This window comes from Conger conger, chromosome 3, assembly GCF_963514075.1.
Source record: "Conger conger chromosome 3, fConCon1.1, whole genome shotgun sequence".
In the NCBI taxonomy this organism is placed as follows: domain Eukaryota; kingdom Metazoa; phylum Chordata; class Actinopteri; order Anguilliformes; family Congridae; genus Conger; species Conger conger.
The window spans coordinates 19,733,108-19,750,466 of record NC_083762.1 but is presented as its reverse complement, the minus strand read 5'-3'; the positions used below and the strand labels follow the sequence as shown (position 1 = coordinate 19,750,466).

The 17,359-nt window shown below is 40.5% G+C and overlaps 2 protein-coding genes across 4 annotated transcripts; both read left to right on the top strand.

Annotated features, from left to right (window-relative positions):
- Positions 1 to 58: 58 nt before the first annotated feature.
- LOC133125181 (CTD nuclear envelope phosphatase 1A) lies at positions 59 to 12,255 on the top strand. 3 transcript variants are annotated; one of them, XR_009708388.1, is made up of 9 exons: positions 59 to 812; positions 3,248 to 3,314; positions 3,996 to 4,114; positions 4,438 to 4,509; positions 4,664 to 4,780; positions 7,249 to 7,360; positions 10,150 to 10,230; positions 10,817 to 10,901; positions 10,999 to 11,052. XR_009708388.1 is itself a non-coding variant. In XM_061236936.1 (9 exons), the coding sequence occupies exons 2-9, from the start codon at positions 708 to 710 to the stop codon at positions 11,057 to 11,059; spliced, it is 738 nt and encodes a 245-aa protein (XP_061092920.1). In that variant the 5' UTR covers positions 64 to 584; positions 693 to 707; the 3' UTR covers positions 11,060 to 12,255. The 3 variants fall into 3 exon arrangements, 2 of the variants coding, with proteins under 2 accessions (XP_061092920.1, XP_061092919.1); XM_061236936.1 differs by lacking the exon at positions 10,150 to 10,230 and having other exon boundaries at positions 64 to 584; positions 693 to 812; positions 10,999 to 12,255; XM_061236935.1 differs by lacking the exon at positions 10,150 to 10,230 and having other exon boundaries at positions 67 to 812; positions 10,999 to 12,255.
- A 1,278-nt stretch (positions 12,256 to 13,533) lies between these two features.
- LOC133123898 (gamma-aminobutyric acid receptor-associated protein-like) lies at positions 13,534 to 17,023 on the top strand. Its single transcript, XM_061234603.1, has 4 exons — positions 13,534 to 13,788; positions 15,338 to 15,416; positions 15,886 to 16,004; positions 16,201 to 17,023. The coding sequence occupies exons 1-4, from the start codon at positions 13,699 to 13,701 to the stop codon at positions 16,279 to 16,281; spliced, it is 369 nt and encodes a 122-aa protein (XP_061090587.1). The 5' UTR covers positions 13,534 to 13,698; the 3' UTR covers positions 16,282 to 17,023.
- The last annotated feature ends 336 nt before the right edge of the window (positions 17,024 to 17,359 follow it).

The window sequence follows — 17,359 nt, the reverse complement described above, 5'->3', positions numbered from 1 at the left end:
TCCCATCTGTATGCCTTGTTTTGGAAGTAATTCTCGGGAACGTGGAGCGCGCAACCTCGTGTTCAAAAGAGTTTTCTGTCGACGGAAGTGACGGAAAAGCGGCGATGGCGGCTCACAGTTCGGTTCCGGATTCGCTGTGAACTAGAAGCGGTTTTGATGGCTACTGTTTGATTTTTATGGTGTCTTGTCGTATTTATGCATTGTTTTAAAGACGGGAAGGGTAACTACAGTTTAAATACAGGTGTTCAGAAGTTTGGCCGGGTGTTTTTCTTACGTAATACGGAAAGCGAAACCTCTTGTTAGCTCGCCAGACAGCCTGCTTGCTAGCTAGCTAGCTAGTTGCTAGCGAGCTGCTTTGCTTCGGTAACCAGTAGTCGTGAGCTTGTTTGCTATCAAGCTATACTATTTTTCGCCCAGTTCATTTGAACTATATTTTATTTATTTAACTGCATTATTCGTTGCTTTTTAGCTATAGCTGTGAGACGCTCAAGCGTTTGTCCCGTCTCAGTTACTGATCTAGACGGGGTCGATACAGTTAGCAACTAACATTAGCAACGTTTCAAGGTTTTGGAAAGGCTCTGGAGGTGGGTTTGCGGTACAGGTTCAGCAGTTCCACTCTGGTTTGACGATAACAATCTATTGAGTGGGCTGTAGCTTGTTGCCTCCTCTTCCCCTGATTCCTGCGTGGGTAGCTGCGGGTTGTCGACATGCTGAAGACCCGGCAGTGTCTACTTGGGATCCGCACTTTCCTCGGAGTGACATCCAGAATATGGGGCTTCATTTTGTACATACTCAGGAAGCATCTTCGCACGGTGAGCAAGTTAAATTGTAACAATGGCTTGCTAGCTTTTGCAGATTTTAGTTTTGCAAGTTATTAAACTTGCTGTTTGTTCTTTGTTTGCTCGCTAACTTAAGTCAGTTACTTGTTGATAACTTGACAGTATAACGCTACGAAGTATAAACTCACTTGTCACGGTTACTGTTGTGCATACTGAAATGGAACCAAGCATAAACAGACTTGCAGTACCTGCAGAGGATAATATTTGTGATGAACACATCTAAAAGGCATACCATTGACATACCTGGACTGTGCTCTTCGGAGCTATTTTTTGTGTTCATATATTGGTCATGTTGTGTCCTGGGTAGCAAGGATGGGATGTGAAATAAGTGTGATACATGAGCTCTGTGCTGAGTTGTGATTTGGCTTGCACTCCAACCATGAAAAAAACGAAACTGAGGGAGGGAGTGGACGTAAGGCAGTGTGTTGGGGATTACCGGACACAAAGACTGCCCTGTTCAGTAACATACACATACTATACTTGCACAAAATTACTTGTGTACGCACATACACTTGGTCAAGTTCTAGTGTTGACTGGAAAGTGTTGTAGAAGACAACAACATTGACTCAATTACACTGACCTTGTGAAAAATGCACCTGGAAAAGAAAATAATTGCTAGGGTCACTGAAATCAAAGTGTATACCTTAACATACAAAATAAGCAACCAGAAAAACTCCTGCAACTCTGACATTATGGTTGTTTTGGTAAGCATGTGGTGTAGTGGTTAAATAAAAATAAAAATGCAATACAAAAGCGCCATCCATTTTACTTATTTGTTCTTGGAGCTGAATATTTCAGTCCGATTGGAAGTTGAATATTGGTAACCGTTGTGCACAATTGTCAGGCCTATGACATTTCCCTGGTGCTAAATGTGAAAGCAGCATTTGCCTTATTTGGTCATCACTACTATCTAGAGCACATTGAAAGTAGACTCAGTGGACTGTTTTATGATGAACATTCTGTTCTTACTTATTGATCTTAGTAGGTCTGTCATAACATTACATAAAAGTGACTGCTAACCTCATGGTAGGATTTTTTATTCGGTAGGTTTAGGGCCTGTCGATTTCTGTAAGTAGGCCCTCAAGCATGGAGCACAGATAGGATTTATTGAAATTAAACTGTAGTTCAGGTTTATGGATTGGTGAAATTAGTTATGCTGATGCACAAATGAGTGCATTCTGTTTCTTTTTTTACAAACAAGCCATTGTGACCTAAAAGTTGCTGCAATTATGTGCTTATGTTCTAAGGCAGTGAATTGTAGTTTATATGCAATACATCTTAATGGTCTTAAAGCTGATCTATGGCCTGTTGCATAATTAATGGTTATTTGTGGAAAGTCAAAGAAAGGAGTTGAGGAAGTTACCTGCAACTACCTGATGTCTTGTGTGCCTGTCTCCAAAGTATACGAGTAGGCAAGGGGGCTAGTGTTAAGGACACATGTTTTGCTCAAAGTCACCCTGTCAGTCTCCCTGGCCACTCATTGGCACCCCCAGCCCCAGTCCCACTGACACTCCTGGACAGCTGGGGGGAGGATAAAAATAGCCCAGAAGTGTGGAATGGAGGGCTGAGCACCGGAAGTTTGTCCACTGTCGTGTGTACATTCTGGCTCAGGGAGCAAGGGGTTGGAGGATTACTGGGATATTCTTAGTCTAGGCTTGCCAGTATTTCCTGTTGGTGTCTGCAGCTACTCAAGGTGTGGATTCAAGGTATTTCTTTCATAAACAGGCACTTAGTTATGTTGGTGTGAGGGGGTGGTGGTTTGACTGAAAAAAAAGCATATGCTTCAGATTAAACACTAGAGCAGCCTCATTCTCTATTGAGTGGCACTTGTGGTCAATGATGTGCCCTGCAATCTGGGATTGAATCCGTCCGGCGGTTGTGTGTCTCACTGGCTGAGATTATTGGCTGAAATATTTGCCAGGAAGGTGGAAGGTCAGCAGTTCACCCCAAGCCTCTTCCACCAATGATTTCCTGTACCAGCTACGTCAGTCATACTGTCCTACACTGTGTCTGTGTCTGCTGTAGCTGTGTCTGCTCAGCTGGCAATAAGAAGCAGCAGCTGGCAGAGTGTCTTCCAAAGATAAGTGGGTTGGTGTGCACCCTCCTGAATTGATGGAGGATATTATAGTTACAGGCCCAGAATTGCTCTTAGACATTCCAAATCAAGGAGAAATAAGATTGACTTATTGTCTTGGGAAGTAAATGAATGAAATAACTGCCAATCAAGGAGAGAGGCAGGGTAGAATATGTTTTGGATATCTTTCCATTTCATCCTGTGCACTTCCGAAAATCATGCAAATGCATTTAGTATTTATATGGACTTGTATCTGCCATAAAAGATTTTAATTATGAAAAATAAATTGTGTGAGTTGTTTTGTAACGTTCTGATTTGTTTTTGTCTTCTACAGATAATCCAGTACCAGACAGTGCGTTATGATATTTTACCCCTCTCTCCAGTATCCAGAAACAGACTAAGTAAGTACCTGCTGTCACAACCACCTTACTGAATTTCTCAGCTATTTGCTCCATTCCTCAAAATAATTTTGCACATGCAGTACTTTTTGGGCTGCTTAAACTCTAGTTGTCTACCTCAGATTCTACAGTAGTGTATCGAGAGTTGATACACATGCTTTTAGTCTTCTGATGCTTAGCAATGGCTTCCGGGAGCTTGTGATTGATTATGCTATTGGAAATTTAGAGTATGGTTGTGTATATTACATTACATTACATTATTGGCATTTGGCAGACGCTCTTATCCAGTGCGACGTACAGTTGATTAGACTCAGCAGGATACAATCCTCCCCTGGAGCAATGCAGGGTTAAGGGTCTTGCTCAAGGGCCCAACGGCTGTGTGGATCTTACTGTGGCTACACTGGGATTAGAACCACTGACCTTGCGTGTCCCAGTCCTTTACCTTAACCACTATGCTACTCCTCATATTAGCACAGATACACAATGAGTTTGAGGCTTGATTTTTCTCTGTGGTATGTAGTATGGGTATCTCCATACTCTTTGATTGTTTGGCTGTCAGATGTGGAAGGTGTTGCTGCTGGGTGCTTGTGTGTTGGTGAATGACGGTTGGTTGCTGCAGTGACTCTGTGTTGGGGGTGCAGGGGGTGGTCTGCTTTTGACCGGGTTGTGGGTTTTACTCCTTAGATGGTGTAAAGAGAAAGATACTGGTTCTGGATCTGGATGAGACGCTGATCCACTCCCATCATGATGGGGTACTGCGCCCCACAGTGCGGCCTGGCACTCCGCCCGACTTCATCCTCAAGGTGAGCATTGACCCGCCTCATTCAGGCTCAGTCAAACTCCCTGCCTGCAAAGACAATTAATAAATAATGAATGCACACCTTCATTTGTAGGCCATAAACACTCACAAATCTGTCAGATGGCCTTCTCTTCAATGTAGGGGCTAGGGGCAACGTGAAAGTGAATTGCATTTCCAGCTGGATGTGGAGAAACATTTCATATGTTTGTGGGATACCCTGTATTAAGGGATCTGTAGTTGTGCAGGCAAATATGCACACAGGTACTCATCAGCAAATACTGTGCAGCATGTTTAGATGTCTCACTTTCTTTCATTCTTTCTCTTAAGGTGGTAATAGACAAACATCCAGTCAGGTTTTTTGTACATAAAAGACCGCACGTCGACTTCTTCTTAGAAGTGGTGAGTTAAATCTGGCCCTTTGAGTGCTACAGTGTCTGTATTATTACAGATTGAGCTGGTTAGTATGACCTGTAGTTTGAGCCTAGTCATTATATGTCACGGGTGCTGGATTTGCGACTCTTCTAATTGAGTTTTGTGTGACTCTCTCTTGCAGGTCAGTCAGTGGTATGAGCTTGTAGTGTTCACTGCCAGTATGGAGATCTATGGATCTGCTGTGGCTGACAAGCTGGACAACAACAGAGGAATCCTGAAACGCAGATACTACAGACAGGTGCATTCTCTTCCCTGAGTGTCCTCGCTGGTGTCTGCCCATCTTTTCTTTTCATCTGTCCGTTTATTTTCCCCTTCTATACCTGCATTTGTATGTCCCTGTGTATGTCTTCCATCCCTACCTCTGTCAGAACCAACCTTTTCACACCCACCAGAACAGTTACAATTAACATGCCAAAGTGGTTTGACCATTCATACTGGAGACTAACAGAGCTGTTCTCACCTATCATGCAGTGCTGAATCTGTATGGTGTGATGTAAATTCATTGTATTTACAGAAGACAAGGTTTGTTAGTGGTTGAGGATTCCCCCCCCCCACTGTAACCATAGAGAAACACAGATGTTTTGCTCATTTCTCCTTCCAGATGTTCTATTCAAGATGCAGCCTTTTCACATGTTTTCAGAAATACCAGAGCAGTGCAATTTGGCCAAAAAACGAGGCCACAGTGGGTGATGGTGTTTATGGTGAAGCAGTAGTGCCCATAGTGATGTAAGCAGCATGGCTGGCTAGGTCATTTCCCCACTTCGCAGTAATGTTGCACATCGGTGCACCGCAATGAATTGGTGTCATTATGGCTGTTATCATTAGTACCTTGATGGTAACAGAAAGTGTCATCACAATGCTAAAGGCTCAGTGTGATTTGTGTCTTTGGTGTACATTCCATCCAAGATCAGTGTACAGACTGTAGCAGATTTGGACATCACCCGATGACTGAGCATGGCAACAAGATGACACATTTGCCTGTTCTGACTAGGAATTATTTTAAAATATGATGCAACAAATATAATTCAGCTTGTATAATTTAATTTTGGTCATAAATCAGTGTCAGTCTACATAGTTCAATCATACAAGTGAACTTTCTTTCTCATTTTCATAAATGAAGTTGCAAAGGGTTATGGCCCAACTTACATGATGCGGCATGCCAATTATTATAATATAATTATAATACTCAAATACACTGTACTATAAAGAGATATCAATAATTAAATAATAAAAATGTACATACTGTTTTTGAAATCCAAAATAAAATGAGTGAAAAAAAATGTTATTGACATAAAATGACTAATGGTAAATCCGTTAATGGATTCATACTACATTGTATGGGGCTTTTATAATATGTATTAAGCATCAACAAAATTAGAAAAAGCAACTGCATTGCTATATCGACTTCTATTAGTCTAAACATTTCCATCTATTCCTATGTGGAGATTAAATGGGTTCAACTCAACTCAACTCAATTTATTACCAGAATCTATTGGGTCAAGGTTCTTCATGACATCAAGAATTCCCTGACCTATTGGCCAATACATATCTTGGGTCATTGCATATCTCCTCCCATAGTTTAATGAGATTTGTATGTAGAAATTTGTTATAGAGAGATTTGTAGCATGAGCTATGTGGCAGTACGGTGGTGCAGTGGACCACACTGTAGCCTCAACAACATTCCCTGGGCTCATATCCCGACTAGGCCCTTTCGTTTGTGTTTGCATTTTGCTATTTTTCAGCTCTTAATCCCTGTACCAACCTTATCCCTCTCCCAGACTCCCTCGTTTTCCAATACAATTGACTTGTAAATGGTGTGTTTTGGGAGGAGCTAGGGTGGTGAGGCAGTCCAGACCACGCTCATCTCATGCATTGTTTTCAATACATATTTTAGGTCTGACTTGAAATGTGTGTTATAGTTATTCACATTACTTTGAATAGATACTTGGTGGATGTGTAGTTGAAACATCCCTCTGCGATAATGTTTGGTTATTTCAGAAATGTCCAGCATGATTTACAATCACTTTTAAACACCTCCCTTCCGTCTAATCCCAAAAATGGACACCACTATATATACACTCCACATATTGAAATGGAAATGCAAAGACAAAGAGACAACAGACTAATGACAAGAAACATGCCACAACAAATGCAACACTATAAAAAATTAAAAGGATCCAATCTAATGAAAATATTATGCTGTGAAAATAATAAAGGATATTGAATCGATTGTTTTTATTCCCTTTAGTGGCAAAAGCCCTTCATCCCTTCAGATCATTGGTTTTTATAATCACCAAAAAGGAGGAATACTGCCTGAAGAAAGCTGAGATCGAAACGTGTTGCGCAAACCTGAGTACTGGTATAAGACGTTATGTTGGGTGTTTGCTTTGATTTATTTAGTCCCGTTTAAGCAAATGTAGCTTTCGTGCCTCCACAAAAAGCAGTAACTCATTTTCTTTCTTTTTTTTTGCATTACAGATGTTGCTCCTTCCTCTATTTGCTTTATTGATTCACCTTTGAGCTCATCATTTTTCTTTGCACTTTTCTCTGATTTATAATGACCAGATTTGAATGCTGTCAGAAAAAGAAAGTAATGTTCATAACCTCTGCTGCCATGTCAAACACTTGCCCCCTTCGATGGGAACTGTTGTAATGTATTTATCACTGTCATCTTTACTCTCCCTCTGTCCCTTCTGCCCTCTGCAGCATTGTACACTGGACCTGGGTAGTTATATTAAAGACCTTTCTGTGGTGCACAATGACCTCTCCAGTATAGTCATTCTGGACAACTCGCCTGGAGCGTACCGCAGTCATCCAGGTAAGCTGGCTCATCTGCCGTACCTCACCTCCCGTCACGACACACAAATTAGTCTCTTGTAGCTCTGTCTTATTCTCATACACTTGTGCCTTTTGAGCTCTCAATTTAAGTTTGTCAATAATATGTTGAAACTTTTTAAATAACAAAAAACAGGACAACCACTGTATATATGTAAAAATACCTTCTATATTGATAATTCCATTCTATTCATGCCCATGCTATTTTGCCCCAATAGCATTTATTTTCTTGCTACTTCTGCATGCATTCTCATTTGCTTGCTAGGTAGTCAATGCTGCAGTGTGTATCTTTGCATTGAATCTGTAAACTGGATGGAGTGGCTATCTGAGTTTTTCAGTCACCTCAGAGTATGTGTGTGGGGAAGAAGGCAAGATTGGTGGATAATACAATTGCATACATGTTTTTAAAATGGTGTCTTAGTCATTTTATCTTGTTGATCAAATTATTTTATGAAAACATGTTCTATTATACTTTCCAACAGGCCACTTACCATTGCTGAATTTATACTAAATGGCAAGAATATATATATTTTTAAATGACCAACAGGTCAAATGTATGCTGAATCTTTTTGTGCTAATTTTGAAAATTGACCATAACAGATGCACACGCAGTAAAAATATATACATTTACTCCAATATAATTAATCTAACCTTTTGATTTTGAGCCTCGATTCCTTTGACTGTAGAATCTCTTGGTGATACATATAGTGCATCCCGAAAGTATTCACAGCGCTTCACTTTTTCCACATTTTGTTATTTTACAGCCTTATTCCAAAATTGATTAAATTAATTTTTAATTAATTTTTTTCCCTCCAAATTCTACACACAATACCCCATAATGACAACGTGAAAAACAAAGTTTTTTTGATAATTTTTGCAAATTTATTAAAAATAAAAAACCAAGAAATCACATGTACATAAGTATTCACAGCCTTTGCCATGAAACTCAAAATTGAGCTCAGGTGCATCCTGTTTCCACTGATCAACCTTGAGATGTTTCTACAGCTTAATTGGAGTCCACCTGTGGTAAATTCAGTTGATTGGACATGATTTGGAAAGGCACACACCTGTCTATATAAGGTCCCACAGTTGACAGTGCATGTCGGAGCACAAACCAAGCATGAAGTCAAAGGAATTGTCTGTAGACCTCCGAGACAGGATTGTCTCGAGGCACAAATCTGGGGAAGGGTACAGAAAAATTTCTGCTGCTTTGAAGGTCCCAATGAGCACAGTGGCCTCCATCATCCGTAAATGGAAGAAGTTTGGAACCACCAGGACTCTTCCTAGAACTGGCCGCCGGTCTAAACTGAGCAATTGGGAGGGAAGGGCCTTAGTCAAGGAGGTGACCAAGAACCCGATGGTCACTCTGTCAGAGCTCCAGCGTTCCTCTGTGGAGAGAGGAGAACCTTCCAGAAGGACAACCATCTCTGCAGCAATCCACCAATCAGGCCTGTATGGTAGAGTGGCCAGACGGAAGCCACTCTTCAGTAAAAGGCACATGGCAGCCTGCCTGGAGTTTGCCAAAAGGCACCTGAAGGACTCTCAGACCATGAGAAACAAAATTCTCTGGTCTGATGAGACAAAGTTTGAACTCTTTGGCGTGAATGCCAGGTGTCATGTTTGGAGGAAACCAGGCACCGCTCATCACCTGGCCAATACCATCCCTACAGTGAAGCATGGTGGTGGCAGCATCATGCTGTGGGGACGTTTTTCAGCGGCAGAGACTAGTCAGGATTGAGGGAAAGATGAATGCAGCAATGTACGGAGACATCCTGGATGAAAACCTGCTCCAGAGCGCTCTTGACCTCAGACTGGGGCGACGGCTCATCTTTCAGCAGGACGACGACCCTAAGCACACAGCAAAGATATCAAAGGAGTGGCTTCAGGACAACGCTGTGAATGTCCTTGAGTGGCCCAGCCAGAGCCCAGACTTGAATCCGATTGAACATCTCTGGAGAGATCTGAAAATGGCTGTGCACCGACGCTCCCCATCCAACCTGATGGAGCTTGAGAGGTGCTGCAAAGAGGAATGGGCGAAACTGCCCAAAGATGGGTGTGCCAAGCTTGTACCATCATATTCAAAAAGACTTGAGGCTGTAATTGCTGCCAAAGGTGCATCAACAAAGTATTGAGCAAAGGCTGTGAATACGTATGTACATGTGATTTCTTAGTTTTTTATTTTTAATAAATTTGCTAAAATAAAAATAAAAAACGTCTTTCATGTTGTCATTATGGGGTGTTTTGTGTAGAATTTTGAGAAAAAAAAAGAATTTATTCCATTTTGGAATAAGGCTGTAACATAACAAAATGTGGGAAAAGTGAAGCGCTGTGAATACTTTCCGGACGCACTGTAGATAGACAATGTGTAGTCTGGTGGCCTAAGACAAGCATTTTTGCCAAACCGATTAATCAAAGCCTTGAGAATAACCAGTTAATAATCTTTGCCCTGGATGAACACGGTTAACAAAAAACATACGGATTCGACTGATTACTCGTCATTAATCTTGGGTGACTTTCAGGTGATTCTCCTTGATTAGATAAGTAGGTGGGAGTTTCACCGATTAGCATTTTAACGGGAGAGTGGAGCTAGAATTTTTCCTTAAATGGCATCTCCAGCATGACCATTTCTCTTGGCGAAGCCGACACAATTATGATAATTAGCATTAATGCGATTGAAACCGTGTTTAAGAAATGCCTCACCACATTCATATATTAAAATGTGCTATTTGCCCAGAATAATGGGAATATCTAGCTAATTTGTCTGTCTTACAGCATGGGCATATTATCTGACGTATAATTACTGAACATTAACCAGCAATAATGAGGGAATTCTGTGAGAAATCATAAATCACGGTAGGGAAAATAAAATTTTATTTTTTACGGCTTTACAATTTGTGGCAGTGCTGTTTTAGCACTTACATATTCACTGGGTGGCAGCAGCAACATTGAAATAACTGAAGGGAAATCAATTGGCAAAGCAACGCGTCTTGTTTCACCCTATAAGCATTTTGAAATTAGTTTGTGGAAGTTATCAAAGAATTTTGGTTGAATGGTGTGACTGTATGAAAAGCTGTATGTGAAGCAGCCTCCATATGTTTATGCTTGCTCCCTCCATAGGTTTATGCTTGCTCCCTCCCACTTCATGCTATCAATGTACATGTCTTGTTTGGTATGATAAAAATCTGATCTAGAGATGATATTTAGTGGCTGGCGGTGCACTGCAGAGTAGGGAATAAGATATAGCACTATTTAGATGGATGTAAAGATGTATTCATATAGCCCATACATGTTTTCTGGTTTTATTGGTCTTGAAAGTGGGGAATCGTCACATTTTCACTTCACAAGACGTTTCCAATTCAGTGAAACATGTCATTTCACAGTTTCATCAGGACTCCTGTCGACTGTACCTTCATGGAGTCTTTGTGTGCTTGCCTTACAGATAACGCAATACCAATAAAGTCGTGGTTCAGTGACCCTAGCGACACATCACTTCTTAACTTGCTGCCCATGTTGGATGCACTAAGGTGATTATAAACAATAAAACTGTAATGATCCATTTCTACTTTCATGTGCTTATATGTATTATCTGACATTGATCTCGCTCTACTTTCAAATTCTCAGGTTCACTGCTGACGTCAGGTCCGTCCTCAGTCGAAACCTCCACCAGCATCGGCTCTGGTGATTCGCTGCTGGGTCTTTTTCAGCTCTGGTCTCTTCTTTTTAAAAACCCTTCCCAACCAGCTGCTACCCCACCCACACATACCGTTGAGTGTTGACCCTTTCTCTCCATGATCCCTTCAGCAAAGTCAAGTGAAGAGATGGAGAGGGGGGTGGGGAGAAGAGGATGACCAGAGGAGAAATGAGGGGGACTGGGGAAACTGGAAACAAGTGGAGAAGCCAGCTTTCTTCAAAATCGAGTCTCTGCCTTACAATTCCTGAAGTTGAGTGTGCATGTGTGGAGTATGTATGTGTACATGTGTGGAAGTATGCTAGTATGCTTGCATTCAAGTCTTTTTAGCTCTGACGAAACCGAACAGAAGACAGGACAAAGAGACTATGAAGCCAGCCTCTCCCTCTTTTTCCTCTCTCCAGGAGCCATGACCCCCTTCTGACCTTTTTCCGTCCCACAAATCACTTGATACACAGGCCTGTTAGACTCCTTTGCTCAATATCTTGCTGCTCGGCTAAGTTTTCATGTTGATGGACTTCATATCAGGGAATGTAGCAAAGAGCAACTGGACATGGAAAGCTGGATCAAAAACTTTTGTTGGAAGGGGAATGAAGTACAGGCAATTTCCTATTCCAAGCAGGGTGATTGGGGCTGGCAATGGGGGGCTTTGGTGAGGAAAGTGAGGTGTGGGGTTTGATTGCTGGTACGTAATTTAAAATTGTAGGATGAATTCAATGCCATCTCAATGATTGATATGTAAAAGATAAGTATGATATTAGTCCTATAATCCTTTCATTGTAAATTCTTGGAGTGTTCCTCAGAATCAAGAGAAAGATACTGAAGATGGAAAAACAAAACTTGAGCTCACAACAAAATTAAAACTGTAGAGAACGCACACCTCGCTTCCTGCCACTGGGATTTAACACTGATGTACATTTCCAACCACGGGACTCCTTACCTGGAGGGTTTTTATTTTACAGTTTAATTATAAATCTGTTTCTACAACTTGTATTTTATTTATGTTAAACTCGTTTATGTTCATTTTTGCTTGAAGCCAATTTGGCATTTTTTTGTTTTTGGATCCCCCCCAACCCGTCCCATCTCGTAATTGCCAGTAGAACAGTTTGAGTAGCTCCAGGCAGCTTCTATTTTGGCTCAGTCCCCAGGTCTGTGCGTGTTACTAATAAAACACTTGTCAGTATCAAGAACTCTTCCCTGGAAATGCCTTTTAATCAGGTTGTCTGGTACTACATTGAATCGGTCCTGTTGGTCATCTTTGTGTACTTAATTACTGAATCAATGCCATGGATATCCTATACCTTTCTGAACCCTGTATATAGGACTCAGAGTGGTGGGGTTAATAGAATACAATATGGAGTATTTTAAGGAAATGCTTTTGTTTACTTGCACAACCTAGCATTAAAAACCCTACCTTACAACTTGCAATGCTCCATTCAGGGTGTTACCTCTTAACCATATGGTAGTGGTTAAGGTAAATGACTGGGACAGGCAAGGTTGGTGGTTCTAATCCTGTATAAGATCCGCACAGCCGTTGGGCCCTTGAGCAAGGCCCTTAACCCTGCATTGCTCCAGGGGAGGATTGTCTCCTGCTTAGTCTAATCAACTGTACGTCGCTCTGGATAAGAGTGTCTGCCAAATGCCAGTAATGTAATGTAATGGTTATGAAATGGCTTCCCTTGCCACTATGTTGCTTTGCCAAGATTTAAGATATCTATTATAGTGTGCATCATTTTTGATATGCGTTTCCCAGAGCTATATTCCCAAAGCCTTGATGAAATGTGAACGTGGGACTTCCTAATGGCCTCAAACCCAATACCGGAAGTATGTCGTCATAATCACATGACCCAACCAATTGGATCACAAATGACTGTCTGACCTTTCGCTCCATTGGAAAAAAGCTGGCGAGTCAAAACAAAGTAGACCCTCCTTATTTGTGTTTGAGCAATTTAGCCATTACTTTGTCAATCCCTATGTCATCTTCTGTGGTCCCACATGTAATATTTGTATAAACATGTATATTATATTTAAGGAATTCATACCAATTTACTGAGTATCAATTCAAGAGGTAGCAAAGGGTTGCTGTTAACGTTTTACTTTAAAGCTGTTGATTTGGCAAACACTAGTTACTTTCAATATTTGGAAGCGTCACCTCCCAAATGTTGTAACATTGCAAGCTAGTAACCATAGCTATGTTAATTTATTCCAGTTAAAGCGCCACGTCCATTTTAGTTCAAATGTGCTTAGCTACTAACTAGTTAAATATTTACAGATTTTAGACTGAATTTAACCGCAATAAAATATTGTCCTCATTACGTTAACATAAAAACTGAAAGAAAAAAATAATTTGGCACAGAAACTAGCTTTAGCTGGACATGGTTCTCGTCCCTCCGTCAGTCTCTATGCAGAAATAAAACCCAACTTCCGCAATCTTCATAGTGTAATTTTACTACGTACGACGTTACCCTTGTTATTGTATTCATCCGCTCAGTCGCAGTAGTGAAACCTAAAGGAAAAAAAAACATACGCTGTTGCCGAAGCTACCGAAACGTTGGGTAGCTTAATAAGCGCTGAGAAGCAATACACGCAGGAATCCCGAACGGAGGTCCCGGAGTCCTGTCAGAGAAGCCAGAATGAAGTTTCAGTACAAAGAAGAGTATCCGTTTGAGAAGAGACGGTCAGAAGGCGAAAAGATAAGAAAGAAGTACCCGGACAGGGTGCCAGTGAGTGTAACCCACCGTTCTCGCTTGATAGCTAGAGCTAATATAAGCGTATACATTAACGTTATATGGAAGGGTTTACTCAGCCAAGTAGCTAGCTTCGTAGTAGTAGCTATAACTGGATAGCTACGGTTACCTAAGGTCAACAAACAGTTGTGATTAGTACTTTCAACGTTACTGTGCCGGTGTGATTTTCATGCCACAGTAGTGTCCTTTTTTCGTCGGCTCAAATAGTGAAATTTAACTCAAACTACCACAACAAAAACATTTTCTTTTGACCTGGCATAGCCAGCTACCTAGCTCAATAGCCATTTGACGTTAGCTAACTTACGCAGTTCGTCATCAAACTTACGAAAACGTTGACGTTTAACTTAGTAAACGTTAATTAACCATACCGACCATTGCTTGTAAACATGAACAAACTATTCGGACGTTTAGCTCCACCTTTGACAAACTCAGTTGTTGACTCGCAGTTGCGGTCGCTAGCTTGCTCGGTAGCTAACGTTAGCTAATGTTGTTGGCGAAAATAGCTGGCCAAGTGGAGTACGGCCCCTCATTGGCCCGAACACAAAGGTATCTTAGCTAGCTAGTGGCATCAGCTCCGTAGCAGTTTAATAAAACTGTGCAATAAGTAATGTTCCTGAATGAACGTTGTTTCAGTATTTTGAAATTATAGTCTGTGGCCTGGTGTGCAGTGCCTAGGACACCCAAGTTGAAGACAAAACCCAGGTTATCCAGGGTGTTTGGTCTTGGTGTGCGTATCGAATCATTTAACGCGAGAAGAATGGTTTAAAATGTTTTCTTTTAGATGTCCGTGAAATTAAGGAGTATTTCCGCAAAGTTTCCTCATGCGGATATCAAATGCGGACAATTTGTAGAAAGCACACAAACAATTACGTTGTCATATACTTGATGTCCACGTCAGTTTAAACGTCGATTCATTATAATTGGAATATTGAGTCATATAAAATAATTAACGTATTTGTTGTAGATAATGTACAAATGCCCTACGACCCTACATTAGAACGTGTCCATACAGATAAGAGACAAGAGCGAACAATGGGATTCAAGTATCTGGGGCGGCAAGCTAGCCTCGTGTCCATTTTGAGAGCTGCATCACCCTCCTATACTGTGCTGTAAAATCCAGCTGATCATAGCTACCAGCTGTTTCAAAACCTAGCTTGAGCTCTTTTTTCAGCGGGTAATCAAACTGAGTAAACTGGATATAATAAGACTTTTAACTAAAGCTACCAAGAAAACGTTGCCAATTTAGGAATCAGAATCCTTAAGCTGGTGAAGAAGTTACAAGGATGTTTAACTACATTTTAATGGTTCTGTGTGATTATTTTATTGACTCCTTTGAGCAAAAAATTGTGTTTGAACTTCAAAAACTTTTGTCAAATATAGAGCGGTATTGGAGTGAAATGGTGAAATGATATGAAGCAGAAGAGGGCAACGTTTCTCACTTCTGCTTTCATTAGAATATGGGACCAGTGAGATGTTAGGTCTCTCTCTTAACATGCTTGCATTTGTACCATTTATTTAATTTCAGGTTATTGTGGAGAAAGCCCCTAAAGCCAGGATAGGCGATTTGGACAAAAAGAAGTACCTGGTCCCTTCTGACCTTACAGGTAACTTGCATATATCCGTGCTTAAAACCACTTTAAATGGCATAAATATATATATTAATTGAATAGATTGTACAAAAAATTCAAAACCAAATTGCTTTACCAATTGAATTGGTTTGATTGTGGCCATTTTTTCTTTGTGTTGTAATGAAGAATGCTACTGATGGTCTTCTGAAATGTACAATAAAGTACATTGTTAAATAAGTTATGGAAGGCATTTCTAAAATCTGTGCCACAACTATATGCTCGTCGTTATGTGGATTTGTTGCAAATCATAAAAATGAGAGCTGTAATGTATACTTGGGATATGATGAGCCTTGAAATTTATGTCCCAACATATTCCTGAGGTAATACTATATCTGGGTGTTTTATACATTTAAGGTAGTTGTCCATAGCCAGTACAGCTGTGAATTATACTATGGGAACTTAAGCTTTGTAACACTGTCTCTTGTCTCCGCTCTTCTTTAACAAGTGGGTCAGTTCTACTTCCTCATCCGGAAACGAATCCATCTGCGAGCTGAGGATGCCCTTTTCTTCTTCGTTAACAATGTCATTCCTCCTACGTCCGCTACCATGGGCCTGCTATACCAGGTACGTTTTCCTTCTCTCTCTGCATTGTCCTCTTTTACTCTGGCTGACTCCATAGAGCCATTCAGAGCTAGTGTCTGTCTTCTGTTGTCTGGCCTTTAGTCTCCATTCCTCTCCATTTCTGCCAATTCACCCCATCATGATACAATAAGACCACATATGTGCCTCATGACAATAAAGCTTTCTCACTGTCTTTCAGGAGCACCATGAGGAGGACTTCTTCCTCTACATTGCCTACAGTGACGAGAGTGTCTATGGTGGGAGCCAGAGAGAAATCTAACGTTATCACCCCTGTCCCTAACTACCAACCCTGCCCCTTCTATCACTCAAAACTCAGTTTGGCAGGCTAGCGTTCCAGAGAAAAGACAAATGCACTATATCATCCCCAAGCCTCTGTCACTGTTCCTGCAGCCTGAATTTTATTTACTTATTATTATTATTATTATTTTTTTTTTCTTATTCAGTCTTTGATACCATGGTTTTTCCATTAAGGTTACTTCTAAGTAACTTCTAATTACTATTTTTGATTATTATTATTATTTTTAATCAAAATTGTTAGTTCTATTACTCTAAAATTAATGATAAGCCGAACATCTTATTAATATGAGTGCTGGCTTAAGGTTACTACAAATCAAGGTTAGGTTTACATAGTCTGTCATTTGTGGGTTAAAATGAACACTTGAAATCACTTCTGTCCTTGGAATTTCATGTCTGTAACTCTATAAAACTCAATAAATGTGAGATGTGACAGCGTCCTTCAGCGAAAGTAAAACATCTTGAACAGTTTGCATAATTTGAAATATGAACACCATAGAATAAAATTCAGATTGAACAATCTTCCTTCTTTGTGGTTCTGCTTTCAATTGTATATGCTGTACTTATTTTTAGCCCTCAATTTCCTAAGCTTAGAAGAATTTAAGTTTATGTAAAGATTTGTGCACGTTTATACTTTTTTTGTTGTTGTTGACCATAGCTCTGTATGCAGCTGCGCTTGTGACCATATAAACTTGACAAAAACCAAACACTGGATTCTGGTGTGTTCTTACCGTGTGATGAATTTAGGATTTTTTAAAACTAAGGTTTTGAAACACTTGATTGATAGTGCACTTTTTTAGCATTAGTTAGGTCCCCACCGAGTAATTAGCCAGTCCTGCTTTGCTTTACAGCCTGCTCAATCCTAGCTTTATAGTTTTTTGTGTAACCATCCATAATACAATGGCAAATTTGAAATGATTTCAATGCAAAAAGTGACTGTTTCCTCAAAGGTTTGTTATACATACAGCCTCCATGTACATCAAGGCAGGATAAATCACTATATTTTGGCCTTGTACAGCAATAAAGCACAAAGTTAAATAGTG

Bases quoted from the DNA above. Each gene is read 5' to 3' on its own strand.
- LOC133125181 (XM_061236936.1), top strand. From the start codon at position 708: ATGCTGAAGACCCGGCAGTGTCTACTTGGGATCCGCACTTTCCTCGGA. The intron at 4,115-4,437 runs GTGAGCATTGAC...CTTTCTCTTAAG, and splicing joins CGCCCGACTTCATCCTCAAG to GTGGTAATAGACAAACATCC. The intron at 7,361-10,816 runs GTAAGCTGGCTC...CTTGCCTTACAG, and splicing joins AGCGTACCGCAGTCATCCAG to ATAACGCAATACCAATAAAG.
- LOC133123898 (XM_061234603.1), top strand. From the start codon at position 13,699: ATGAAGTTTCAGTACAAAGAAGAGTATCCGTTTGAGAAGAGACGGTCA. The intron at 13,789-15,337 runs GTGAGTGTAACC...ATTTAATTTCAG, and splicing joins AGTACCCGGACAGGGTGCCA to GTTATTGTGGAGAAAGCCCC. The intron at 15,417-15,885 runs GTAACTTGCATA...TTCTTTAACAAG, and splicing joins GGTCCCTTCTGACCTTACAG to TGGGTCAGTTCTACTTCCTC.